Source organism: Myotis lucifugus, unplaced genomic scaffold (assembly GCF_000147115.1).
Source record: "Myotis lucifugus unplaced genomic scaffold, Myoluc2.0 scaffold_97, whole genome shotgun sequence".
Taxonomy (NCBI): Eukaryota; Metazoa; Chordata; class Mammalia; order Chiroptera; family Vespertilionidae; genus Myotis; species Myotis lucifugus.
Genome location: NW_005871145.1, coordinates 389,289 through 402,268, shown reverse-complemented (window position 1 = coordinate 402,268; position 12,980 = coordinate 389,289). Strand labels below are relative to the sequence as shown.

At 45.0% G+C, this 12,980-nt stretch overlaps 2 protein-coding genes across 2 annotated transcripts in view; one reads left to right on the top strand and one right to left on the bottom strand.

The window, feature by feature from the left end:
• The window catches only part of DTX4 (deltex E3 ubiquitin ligase 4), a 28,278-nt gene extending 27,282 nt beyond the window's left edge, over positions 1–996 (top strand). Inside the window, exon 9 of the mRNA XM_006091829.3 lies at positions 428–996. Within this exon, the coding sequence (XP_006091891.1) occupies positions 428–661 (234 nt within the window). The 3' untranslated portion in view covers positions 662–996. The remainder of the gene's footprint in view (positions 1–427) is intronic.
• A 5,071-nt stretch (positions 997–6,067) lies between these two features.
• LOC102437806 (macrophage-expressed gene 1 protein) lies at positions 6,068–8,611 on the bottom strand. Its single transcript, XM_006109779.3, is given in 2 exon segments — positions 6,068–8,531; positions 8,533–8,611. Coding segments are annotated over 2 exon segments (2,151 nt in total). The 5' UTR covers positions 8,595–8,611; the 3' UTR covers positions 6,068–6,442.
• Positions 8,612–12,980: the final 4,369 nt, after the last annotated feature.

Below are 12,980 nucleotides of genomic sequence, written 5' to 3'. Positions count from 1 at the left end.
TATGAACTTCTTTAAAAAAAAGAAGTTCCTTGAACTCCTAGGTCCTAACTTTCAAAATGCAGCTGTGATATTGGTAGCTAATATTTGTTGAATAGTGTGTTCCAGACACTGCTATTAAGCTACTTTTCACATAGCAACTGCTAAACTACTCACAGCCCTTAGAGGTAGGTCATACCATTGCCATTCTATAAATAAGGAAATTAAATCTCAGAGAGGTGATCTAACTTGTCCAAGGTCACACAATTAGGCAGTGACAGAGCCAAGACTTCCCTGCATGTCCCTGAGTCCACATCCAAATCTTCTTTTCACTTAGGGCATTACTATGCAGGAAGGGGTGGGGCCCTTTGCAGGACTCTCTACCATCCAAATGATAGCCTTTGGTCAACACTAAATGTCTGACTTTGATCTCCTGTCTTTTCTCTTGTAGGTTCTGAAGTTGCTGCTGGTGGCCTGGGATCGCCGCCTCATTTTTGCCATTGGTACTTCCAGCACGACGGGCGAGTCAGACACCGTCATATGGAATGAGGTTCACCACAAGACAGAGTTTGGCTCGAATCTCACTGGCCATGGCTACCCAGATGCCAATTACCTGGATAATGTGCTGGCTGAACTGGCTGCCCAGGGTATTTCTGAGGACAGCACTGCCCAGGAGAAGGACTGAACAGGAAGGGCTTTGGGGGAGAGGGGCTGTGGGGACCACAGGGTAGGAAGTGGGGAGAGTCAAGGTAGAAGTTGGTGCAGTGCTCTCCCGACTCCCTCATCTCCCCTCCTGTCCTGTCTCCATTCCCCATCCCTCCCAGCCACAGGGGGGAGCCAGATTGAGTAAGGGAATGTTATTCATAAACCTCATCCATTACAAAAGGGACATGAGATGAGGGCCATCCCCAGTCTGTTCCCATGGGGTTTTCGGTGCTGGGTAGTCAAGAAAACCATCCCTCACCCCCTAAGTGGGGGCATGTGTGGACAGTGCATGGGCACTCCATATCCTGGCCTCGTGAAGCCTGAGGGTCGTGAAGCCTGAGGGTCATGGCCTCAGCTGGCTTCTTGCTGCTTCCACTTCCAAAAGTGGAGTTTCCGCTTTTCTCTCCTCTGCTGGAGACGAGGAGCTCTCACTGTGCAAGTTTGGGGGGCAAAGAGGTGAACCGCTAAAATGCTGTGACATCAGAAATCAATGCCTCGGCGTAGAGTGAGGAAGCGCTTCTTGCCAAGAGGGTCAGGAGGCAAAGGCCTCTGAGAGCACACTCAGTTCTCATAAGAGTCCTTGGCTTCTCTGGGCCCTCCTTCCTCCTCACACCATTGACCGGTCCAAAGAGGCATCTGCTTCTCTCATGCAGATGGATGGGCTCTGGGAGTCCTCTCTGGGTGGCATCCCAAGGTGTTTCCAGCCATTCATTGATCAGACCAGAGCCTGCATCCCATTTAGCATCTGCACTGTCCTCAGGGAGAGGAGTCCATAGTCTTCTTCCAAACTCATCCGAGATCAGCTCAAAGATTCCATGAGTTTCATCAAGTCACTGTGAGTAGAGCCTGTGCTGGGCTCTGTGCCATCTGTGTATGTGTGCGCGCGCTCGTGTGTGTGTGTGTGTGTGTGTGTGTGTGTGTGTACATGCACATGTATACCACTGGGCCAGGTTGGTGGAGAGTCCCATCATGTTCTCACGGTCTGTTTTGCAAGATGTCAAACCCCAATTATGATGGGGATCAGACAGCCCAGCCGTGACCCCTCAACTTCTCTCACCCTTTGCCAACCCATCACATAGTAAACTTGTGTTCTGATCGAGTCAGAACTGTGTTTGGGGAGGTGTGCGAGGTGGGGGCTGGACTGATCCCTTTTTCAATCTCTTTCAAGATTGGATCTGAGCCAATATCCATCCAGCCTTGTTTCTCTGAGGGCTTCAATCTGTATCCATGCAAATTTGTTCATTAGAGCCCAGGGGTGGTGCTGGGCCCCCCATTTCCCTCATCCATTGCAGATTGACCTAGAACATGGAGAGAGCCTTTTTAGCTCATTCGTAACAGGCTTAGCACCGTCTTATGGTCTAGTCCAACCTGTGTATGGGTTGTGTCCCAAGACCCTATCTATCTCTTCCCCAATATTCCTCTTGCCTTTGGCTTGCTCCCATTATTAAATGAATTGGGGGTCAGTGAGGAGAGAAGGGGGATCAAGCAGGGAAACCCAATTTCCCCTTTGAAAGTGGGTTCTTTGAACTATATGTTTGGGGGAAGTTCCTCTGGATACTAATTTGAATTTATATACCTCATGTTTTGGGGGTTTGACGTATATATATGTATATATATTTCATAATATTTGGGAGGTTTTTGATGCTAGAAAATTTGAAACAAAAGAACCTTCAAAAAAATGGTACTTAAATTAGAACCAGAAATCAAGCTTTTCAGAGCTGCTGCTGTTAGGCCTGCAGCTGTGACCAGTGGATTTACCTAAGTATCACCCAGTTCCCCGGGGACACTGGTGCTGAGCCTTTCCTCATTTTCCCACTGGCTGTCTGGACAGTCATAGGCTGTAGCAGGGGGAGTTCTGATGGGGAGAATCGTGTCTGCCATCTTGGTTCTGGTCTCTCTCATAAGTCAGCAGTCATTTATCTCACCAGCAAACTGGGTTGGTCCTGAGTTCACTGCACCACAGAGTCATTTCCTGCCGCTGTTGGGAAGGAAACACCCAAACTCAAGAGACACCCCTGCAGTGTTGAATGTCACCCCCCATGCCCTCACCAGGCTCCCATATAGGAGAGGTCATTAGAGAGCTTTACAATGGGCCACTGCCATCTCCGCCTCCACCCTTGTCACCCACAGTGATGAGGAATCAGACGGAGGGTCAGTGGATAGAAGCCCAGTTGTGTAGTAGGAGAAGGGGAAGAAAGAAGACATGCTTTGACAACTGGCAATGGGCAATGGGGAGAAACTGATTTTCTGCATCAAGCAAAAGAAAGTGTGGGTGGGAAAGGGGACCCAGAGAGCATACAACGCAGGATGTATGCCAGGGGAAATGCCACTTTGAGAGTAAGTCTTCAGACCTTCAAGCCTTTCCCCTGGGGTGTTAATTATCTGTTCCCCATTTCTCGTCCTCTCTGAGGATGCTCATTCAGGGCTACCTCATCCTCATCTTCTTGTGGGACATTCTGGGCAGAGGGAATCTTGCATTTCCTTTCTAACACTGTGCCAGGCAAGGTGGGAAGCATTCCTTTGCCCTTTCTCTGGAGCTGGCTTGAAAAGGTACAGTCTCGGCTTCAGTGAGGACCCTGCCAGCAGAGGCCCTGGGCATCCAGCACTTTGAACAGGTGTGTCCCCACCGGAAGGCCTGCTGAACTCCCTGGCCCACGCAGGGACTTCCATGCCTTTCCTTTCATCGTCTTAGCACCAGCAGCCCAGTTCCTCCCTCCCTGAGTCTCCAGGGATGACAAACCCTGTCAGATGCTCATCCCATAAAGATTAATTGTGCATATGTGGTTGTGTGTGCCTTTATGTTTTCATCCCTTTCCTCTGTGATTTCAGACTTGGTCAAAAGTACTCGTCCTGGTATTGCACTGTTGTGTGCATGAGAAGACTGGGGGAAGGCCCCATGTGGTACAAGAAAGGGTCCTGTACCCTTTCTTTGTCTGTGGTCACTGGCATTGAGTGGGGGTGGGTTTCTGGGAGAGGGCAGGTGACTGTCCTAATGTAAATCTTTGTAACTGCTGTGTTTTGAAGTTGTTGGTGTTGCTCTGTGAGAGGACATCGCCACCTGGTGCTCATGAGCTGTACATGCAGAACAATAAATGGCAAACAACCACAAATTGTTGTCAACCTTCTTCTTTCTATAGATCAGGTGCCTATCCGTGAGGCATTTTGGGTAACTCCCTGAGCCTGTAAATAAACAAAGCCCTCCTACTGGGTGGAGTAGGGGGAGTCCCTTTTCTCTATTTTGTACACATCTTTCCAACCACACATTTTCCCAAGGGACCTGGCTTGACTTCTTGTTCCTCTAAAGAAAACAGACCACATGACAGGGGAAATAAATGAACCCGAGGGAAAAACTTTTTAACAACTGTGCATGTTCACTTCTTACAGTTCCCCTTACCTGACCACACTAGAGTGTATGTTTCAATAGTTCACAGGCTGTTGTTTTTCAAATAAATGTTTAGCATGAATCATCATGATGTTAACAAGAACACAGAAATAAAATGCAATAGTAAAGCCACCTTTGTTCCCCAAAGCCACCTTTGTCTGCATTTCTGAGAGGTCACAAAGTGTGGTTTTCTTGAAATCTGGATTGGCCTTCCCACAGACCCCAGCCTGGGCTCACCAGCAGGAAAGCGGGCCTGGGAACCCTCCCCTCCGGGCTCTGACTTGGTAAAAGCACTGTGAACTCCCAAGCTCCGATTTCCTCTGGGTGAACAATCAGACAGAGTGTTCCTTAAGTACATATTTCAATGCTTATTTATGTGCAATTTTGTTAGTTGAAATATAAGTTTGTAAAGAAAAAGAGAGAGAACTCATGGACATGACAACAGTGTGATGATTGCACGGGGGAGGTGGGAAAGGGTGTAGGGGTATAAATGGTGATGGGGAAAAAGTAAAGTTAAATAAGTTAGCCAAGGTTTTCACTTGCATGGGTAGTTATTGCATTGAAAGTCTGGAAGCCACAGTTCTATTTTGTCTCTCTGACTCAGTCATCTTCAAAGAATTCCTGGGAAAGGCAGTAGAAGAGTGGCTAGTTTGGCTGAAACTAACCCACAAAACACCCAGAAGTTTAGAGGAACATTTTAATGCTTAAGAGGTGAGGTCAAGTGAAGGGGTTGTAGACATTGGTGCCCCTGGCTGGGCTCCATTTCTGTCACTTACTTCTCTTCATCACAGCAGGGGTTGAGGGATGGTCCTCCCTCTCATGGCCTCACAGGCTGGGATGCTCCAAGCTCCTCCGAAGAAGGACCAATTGTAAACCTAAGCTCCTGATTGTGAATGTGACCCGGGGGAGGACAAACTATCCTTCACAGAAGATCACTCACTAGTGGTTTGATTTGGTGAGAAATATTTAACTTTTTAAAATGTGGTGGAGGAACATTGATAGAGTCTCCCTGATCATTGCAGTTAGGTGAGATTGGTACTAAAACCGGGTGAAGCCTCAAGTGCCAGGTAACAGGCATGCATCCTGTCAGGTGCCTCCAGGAGGTCAGCCTGGAATTGAAGGGAATACGTCACAAATGCTGTTGAATGCCTTTTTCACTTCATTTAAAAGCATGGATTTGATCATGCTGGCCCCCTTGCTTCTGGTAAGATAAAGGCAGGAGGGTACATATGCGGTGTCTAGTCTGTTTTGGTTTTCAGGAGAATGAAAAACTTAGCTGTGGGCTTACTTTGACTTTTTGCTTTATTCCTTGTCTCCCATCCCCAGAAAAATGCAAACTTCTTGTTGGAATGTGATGTATGAGGCTGGGGGTGCATGTGATAGGAGTCAGGAAAGAAAAGGGCCATTCATGGAAGAGGAAGGGGTTGTACTTTGGTAACATAGACCAGGAAACTGCAATACTTAATCCACCCAAATCTACGCTCTTTTCTTTGCCCCATTTATGAGGAGCTAAGAGAAAGAAGCCAGGTAGTTGTTGTGGGTAAGAGTTCCAATTTCCTCTGAGTACCAAACCCTTTTCCAGTTTTTATCCTTTCTTCATTTACTCCTTTTCTACATATTATTCCTTCTCCCTTGACATCCTAATAGAAGTTGATAAGTTAAAATATTTTCTCAGGACTTTATGAACTAGTCCAAAGTACAAAGGTGATCTGGTCTAAGTAAGCATTAAATTGTGTGGAAGTTGGAAAACATAGGTTTGGTATAAGCAACATGTTTCTGTTCAGATGATGTTGAGATGACCCAGAGGAGATGACACAGCCCATCAACGCAGAGCTCTCAAAGCTAAAAAGCTGTGGCCAAGCAGGACTCTTGTGTCCTCTGGGGGCTCTGTCAGCCTCCGGGAACATGAGATCCAGACAACTCTTAAAAACAAGATAGCTGGAGGGTAACACTTAAAGACAGGAATTCTTTTTTTTTCAAGACAGAAATTCTTATAGCTCATGAATTGGAAACCATGGCCAACCTCAGATTAAATACATCATTTCCAAATTCAAATATCAACATTCTCCCACCTTATACCCGACTCTTTACATGTATGCATTCAGGTGAAAATAATTAATGGTGCACATAAAGAAAAGATACCCCTTCATGTGTTAATGCTCAGAATGACTTTTGCTTAGGAAGTTGCAACTCCTCCCCAATCCTCACCCCAAACTCGCCCATGTAGCTCTATTAATTTCCTGGCCCAGAGACCAAAGGTATACCTGCTTTTGGTTGCACTTGCCACTTTAATAGTTAGAAAGGCAGAAATGTAGAGAGAAGGAATGAAAGACATGCTTGAAGCTCTGCCGGCAAATGAAGCATTTTCTCAGGAGAAATTTAGGCTGGACACTGCTCCTGCTCTTGGTCAGGAGCGTCTTCCTTCCCTGCAGTGCCAGGAGCCAAACTCTGCCTCTCTTCCTCAATTGCCTGGTATCCCCTCTTCTTGTATTTCCGGATGCGATAGATCACCAGGGCAATAACAACTGCCAGGACGGTGGTGACCCCCACTGTAACCCCAGCAGCTGCTCCCCCCGACAGACCACTCTCATGCCCATGGATGACCTTCATGGCCCTGCGAAGCTCTAACGGCTCTCCCAACCTCCACTGGTTGGTCTGGAAGTCTTTAATCCAGGAGCTTGAAGTCTCAGTATTAGTCACGATGACAGTGTTGGTGGCAGCCTGGCTCATAAGGGGTGGCCGGGTATAAGGTGGGAGCCTGGCAGGGGGCAGAGACCCTCCTGTAAAGAGCCCAGACTTGACACAGTAGGATACTTGGCACCCATCGCTGATGAGGGCTAGATGTTGGCTAAAGCCCCCGGGACATTTTTTCAGAGCAGGTGCCCCTAAGTCTCTAGATTTGGTAGAATCCACCAAGGGGTTCCCAACTGCACAACTGAAGAACCCACCAAAGGGGACCGAAAACTTATATCCCAACTCATAGTCCTGAGAGGCACATACCTTGAGGCTTTCAAAGAGTCTTAGTGGAAAATAGCCAGCTGGGCATGACTGTGCATTTGTCAGAGGGTTAATGCTCTTAGCACTGAAGAGACCCCCAAAAAGTAGTCCTGAGTCTTCTGGTACTTCACCACTAGCCACACACCAAAAAGCCCTAAATTCGGCCTTTGCCACTCGGAACACATCTTCACACACCGTCTTGCAGAAGATCAAGAGGGTGCACTTCCGGACACACTCCAGGCCATTGTAGCCCTCCTCGTGGATCTGGGTCAGGAGGTGGATTGGGGAGTAGCCAGATGGGCAGGAGAAATTACCAGTGAGTGGATTCTTCTGCTCCAAGTTTTGGCAGACTTGGACAGCCCCATTCCCTGACAGCTGAGTGCATTCCTGATAAACCCCACCAAAGGAGAAGTTGGTCATTTTCCCTTCACAAGAGCCATCATCAGTGTTGGCCTGAAAATTGAAGTTAGGCGAGTTGAGATCTGTGCATCCAGGGTAGGTGTTGAACGTGTAGTAGCGTCTCACAGCAGATTCCACCGTCTTAGACAACTTCTTCACCAACGGCCCTGGCAAGTCAGGCAGCATGTCAGGGTTGATGAAGAAATTCAGAGGCAGGCCAGCACGGTCTATGGCCACCAGGTGGTTGGTGATGCCCTGCTGCCAGGTCTGGAGGGTGATGCCTGGGTAGAAAGGAACCCCTCCAATGCTCTGCACCCTGGAGTGGGTGCGGTTTGAGAGGTAGCTCTTGGTGAAGACATTCTGTGAGGTATAGTTCTCCTCAAATTTGAAGTTCACGATGTTGCGGAAGACAGCTCCAGCAGATGCAGTCACAGCACTACGGCTGCTCTGGCTGTCCAGGAGGAAGGAGGATCTGATGTGGTCTTCCTGAATGAGAGCAGCCCCAGCATCCACACTGGTGATGACATGGGTGCCATAGTTGAGGACCAGGAGCTCTGCCAAGTAGGTGGCCATTCGTGTCTGGTTGTTCTCCAGACGGTCACAGATGTCCAAGAGCAATTTCTTAAACTCCAAGTTTAGTTCTGAAACTGGGTTGATTTTGACTGTGTAGATCAGGTTTCTTACTTGAACCTGGGTGGTTACAGCTTGGTCCTTCACCTGAAGCGTCTTCATCCTCTGGAACTCTGTGGAGAACTTGCCATTGACTTTGGAAAAAAGGGAGAGCTCCATGTTGATGGAGAAGGAGGTGCTGCTCTGGTAATTCACCCAGGACTCCAAGATTTCTGAGTTCATCTCCAGGTTGCTCTGTTTCTGAGGAATGGTCAAGATTTCATCAGGGATGATGTACTGTCCATCCTCCGTGGTCCTGCAGCCGGTGTAAGTCAAGTCCATCACCCGTCCCATGTCCACATTCCGTAAATTATCCCAGCCACCTCCAGGTAAGACTTCCAGCACAGGTAGGTTTAAGGCATTCTTGCATTTTTGAAATCCAGCCTCATCGGCCTCGCCAGAGTTTGTCCATCTTAGCCCATGCTGCCACTGCCCAGAAGAGGACAGCACCCCTAAAGCTGGTCATGGTTCAGACAGGCTCAGCGGCAACCAGCCCTAAGCAGCGTCCAGCAAGTGTGGTGCAAGCTGAACCAATGTGAAAGAGCAATTGCTGAAACTACAAAAAAAAGAATCAATAGTTCTCTTAAAGCCACCAGTTCCGCTTTAGGCTACTGTAATTGCAAAATGGGGAAATGAGTCGACTGGAATACTGTGGTCCATCAGGACTTTGAAAATATTATGGTGTACTAAATAGCCTTAACAGTTAACTACTCTAACTGTTCCCCCACGACCCCCGAGGTGGTTATGCTGTGGCAGTAGGGAGTACTCAGAAGTTCAACCACACACCTACTGTTTCCTCCACACGAGTTTTCTAGCTATAAAAGAAAGCTTTGGTTTTGCTTTCGATTCATTTTCTTGATGTTTCAAAGTTTTTCTGACTGCTCTTTCCTGGAACTCCAATATTAGTTTCTTCAAACTGCAAATGCAGAGGTAAATGACAATATCACGCTTGCCAAGACACCGACTCCTCCATACCTATTCTAGAGGTAGCTCATGGCCAAAGCCCGGATTTCCCATTCAACTGAGGGTGAAGGTTGTTCCCACAGAAGAAAGGAGAGAAAATCTTGGACATGGGTCCTGTGGAGTTTCATTGTGATAAGCCCTAATAGTCCCGGCTTTGGAGACGGCATTATCTGAGGCGGAGCTGAAGGGATCTGAAGAGGATTCCACTTGCTACACACTGGGAACCTGTCTGCATTGTCCTCAGCATTCAGAGTGAAGGTGAGGGGTCCCACTCTGTGCTCTTGTTTCTTTTCAGCTAGAAATGTTTAAACAAAGAGAAAATCCACACTATAGTCTAGACTTTGATTTGGAAATAGCAGACAGTGGCCAAAGAATATACAGTATGTATATACACACTTATACACCGTGTGTGTGTGTGTGTGTGTGTGTGTGTGCGTTGTGTGTGCGCACGCGTGTGTGTAATAATTTGGTACCTACTGTTATGCCTCTCATTCTATTCTTAAGCCCATGTAATCAGTACAGGTGCCTAAAAAAGAATGTAGGTCTTCATTACTCAGTTTTTTAAAGCAACAGTTCATTTGTTATATCATTAGAACACAATTTCACAAATTTTCTTTAGTGTACTAATGTTAGGGCATTAGAGCCCATAATTTAGAATAGTGTTTTTAGGCTCATTGATCTCGTGCCAGGATTAACTAAAGCCCAGATCTGTCAATTCTTTGGGACAACTAAGGTGCATTTTAGGATATTTGGTGGTAGCCAAAGAATCCAGGGGAGTTAGTGGGATTCCCAATGCACTCTCATGGCTCCCCAGATCAGACCATGAAGGAGATGCAGTGCTGAGGTTGAAAAGGTTATGCTTTGATTTGTTAAGTATCATTATACTATCACCTGTATGCATCCTGGAAAGACAGTTTCAAGGAATTGAATTACCTCAGATTGTCACCATGTTTTCAGAAATCATGAGGCCAGTTGCCTGGTTTCACAGAGTGAGCTTCACTAGTTATTATTAAAATAATAATTATATTGTGTTCTGTAAATCTAGAAACAGACGTTGTGGGCCTATTCATGCATCAGTTATCACACTTCAGGGAATTCACCTACACCCAAGAAGGATTGATTTATCAACCAGTGCCCAGTATATACTTGGCTAGAGAAGCAAACCGATGCACAGGATGTCCTGGTCAATTTCCAAATCAGTTATAAATGTATAGCTCAGTAGCATAATCCAAGAATTGGAAAAAGTAGAATTCAATGCCCTTTGGTACTTCCAATAAGTCTGTTAAAATATCCACACACTTTTCTTCAAATTGTTTCATGGTTAATTCATCAGAATGAGAAAACTCTCTCATACAGTTTTGAAGACATGCTAACAATGTTGTACTCTTGATTATCCCTTTAATAAATCCTGTTAATAAATCTTCTGCAATGAGAATATAAGGCAAATATTGATCATTCTATATTCAGGTGTTCCCACATCCTAACACATCCAGTCTTTGTCATTTTTTAGACAGCTTTCTTCTTCATTTTTATCATAGCAAAAATTGAAAATAGCTAAAAGAGCCAATAGGAGTGAAATTATATTGCATCCATATGACATAATATATTATAGCCATCATAGTTGAATATTCAAACAATTTTAAGAACATGAGAAACTCTTGTGCCATAATGTTAAGTGAAAAAAGCATGGTATACATTCAACATGACCTCAGCTGTGTATAAATATATACCTGTTGACAGTAGTTATATCTGATTGGTAGGTTTTGTGGACCCTGAGATAAAAGAATCATTTGATATGACCCACCAAGAAGTTTATCTGCTGAGGTGGACTCCCTATGTTCAACCAAGGACCCCAATCTTATGAATACTAGAATCCAGTGGCCACTTATTGACAGGGGTTCCTCATGTACTCTGTATACTGGGAAGAACCTCAGACTGGACCTTTGGCTTCCCACACTATGCCCTCCACTCCCATTTATGCCATCTGAGTCAATCATTGCAGGGAAGCCCTGATTTAGTCTTTCTATCAATGAGACACGCCTGGTCCAATCAGAACTGTGCAAGTCACTCGCACCTATATCGGCCAATCAAAACTGCATGATTTAGATGAATCAGAACTGTATGATTTAGATACCTCATTTACATATTGACAACTGAAGTGGAAATTTTCACTATAGAAAGTGTTGCCTCCCCTTTGTCTCAGTGGAACACAATTTAGATTACTACCTGAATCTCTGTCTCCCAGGCTGTAGCTCCTTTTGCCTCAAATAAATGCTTTTTATTCTTTATTAGTCTAAAATTAATTTTGGTTTATAGTTGTATGAGTTATTTAAACTTTTTCCTCTTTTCTGTGGTTTTTCAGTTTTCAACAATGAGCATGTCTTTAATCATTTGACAAATTTTTCTTGAGAATCTCCTAAGTACCAAACACAGGGATGGGTACTGAGTAATCATTACTTTTGTACTCAAGAAAATAACTGACAAGTATACATTTTTTTTAAAAAAAGAAGAAATTATTTCTGAAATTTCCATATATCTGAAATAACTCAAAGCTATGACTCTGATTGCTATGCTCAAGGAAGTTCTCTTTTGTATTCCCTGGGAAACAATGAAAAGAGAAGTGCAAATGATGGGAATTTCAGTTCAACTTAAATTTGCATGCCAGCAGCAGGCATTGCTGCTCACAGTGGTCAAAGGTGAGGAAGCAGCCCGCAGAGTTTGACCTGAATGTTACACTCACTTCTTTCTTGCTTTACTCTGTTCACCAGCAATTTCCTCTACTTTTTTTTTTCTTGTACAGAAATGCTTATGCAATCGCATAAACTCTCCAGATGGCTACCCTCAAGGGCCCCTGTCTGAAAACTGAATTTTGGTCTCTAAAAGAAACAGCGAACTTTTCTACATAAGGTATCCATCTGTGTTACAGAAAAATAATTTCACTTCCTCCAAAAAGAGGCAAGAGGGAAGTCCCATGTCTGCTTTCTTTCTCAGTTTGAGCGCGTGCAACCTTCTGGCATCATCTCATGCAGAGCCAAGCCATGATTCAGGCCTGAGGTTCACTTCTGTGTGGGCTTGGAGCTGGTCCAGGTGTTTCCTACTTCCGCATTTCACTGTGGTCTGAAATGGTGTGTGGAGGGGGGGGGGGATTGGGGGGAAGAGTCTGACTGTGTTTTCAGGGACCGTTTCCTTTCTTATTTTTAGCAGAAATCTGGAAAACCAGTCTGAAAACTTACACTCAAACAATTTCTAAATGGATCACAGAACTATGACTTTTATAGACTCTGGAATAAACTTGGTTCTAGAAAAATCTAGAAGGTATCAGTCAACCAAGTGACAATATTTTTTTCCTGAACTGTTAATTCCTAACCTGATAGAGTTGTTTTGTCAGTTCTTCCCTTCAAAGACTGTTCTCCCATTCAGATTGTTTGTGTCCTGACCACATAAATAGGAACATAGGGGTTTCTTGACTCCAATTCATCTTGTGGGCAAAAACCGAAGGCCCATGTGAAATTCTGCATATTCCCATTAAAAGCTAGGTCATAATTTGGCAGCCTTCAGCCATTTGATTTTTTTCTCTACTAACACTTTTCCCTCCCAATTTTCCTAATTCTTTTTCTCTTCTTCCACTCTTCCCTTTCTGCTCTTTTCTCTTCACCATTTCCATATTTAGGTTCAGAGGATACAAGTCTGTGATTTGAGGTGATACTTCCACTGCACTAAAGAAGGAAATCTGATTTGGCAAAGACTTAGTCTCCCCCCGTGCCCGCCCCCCCCCCCAGGGTTCAAATTTTATTTATTTCTTTTCTCTTTTTTTAATTTTTTAATTAAATTTCTTTGGATGACATTGGTTATATGAGTATATATGTTTCGAGCGTACAATTCTATGCTA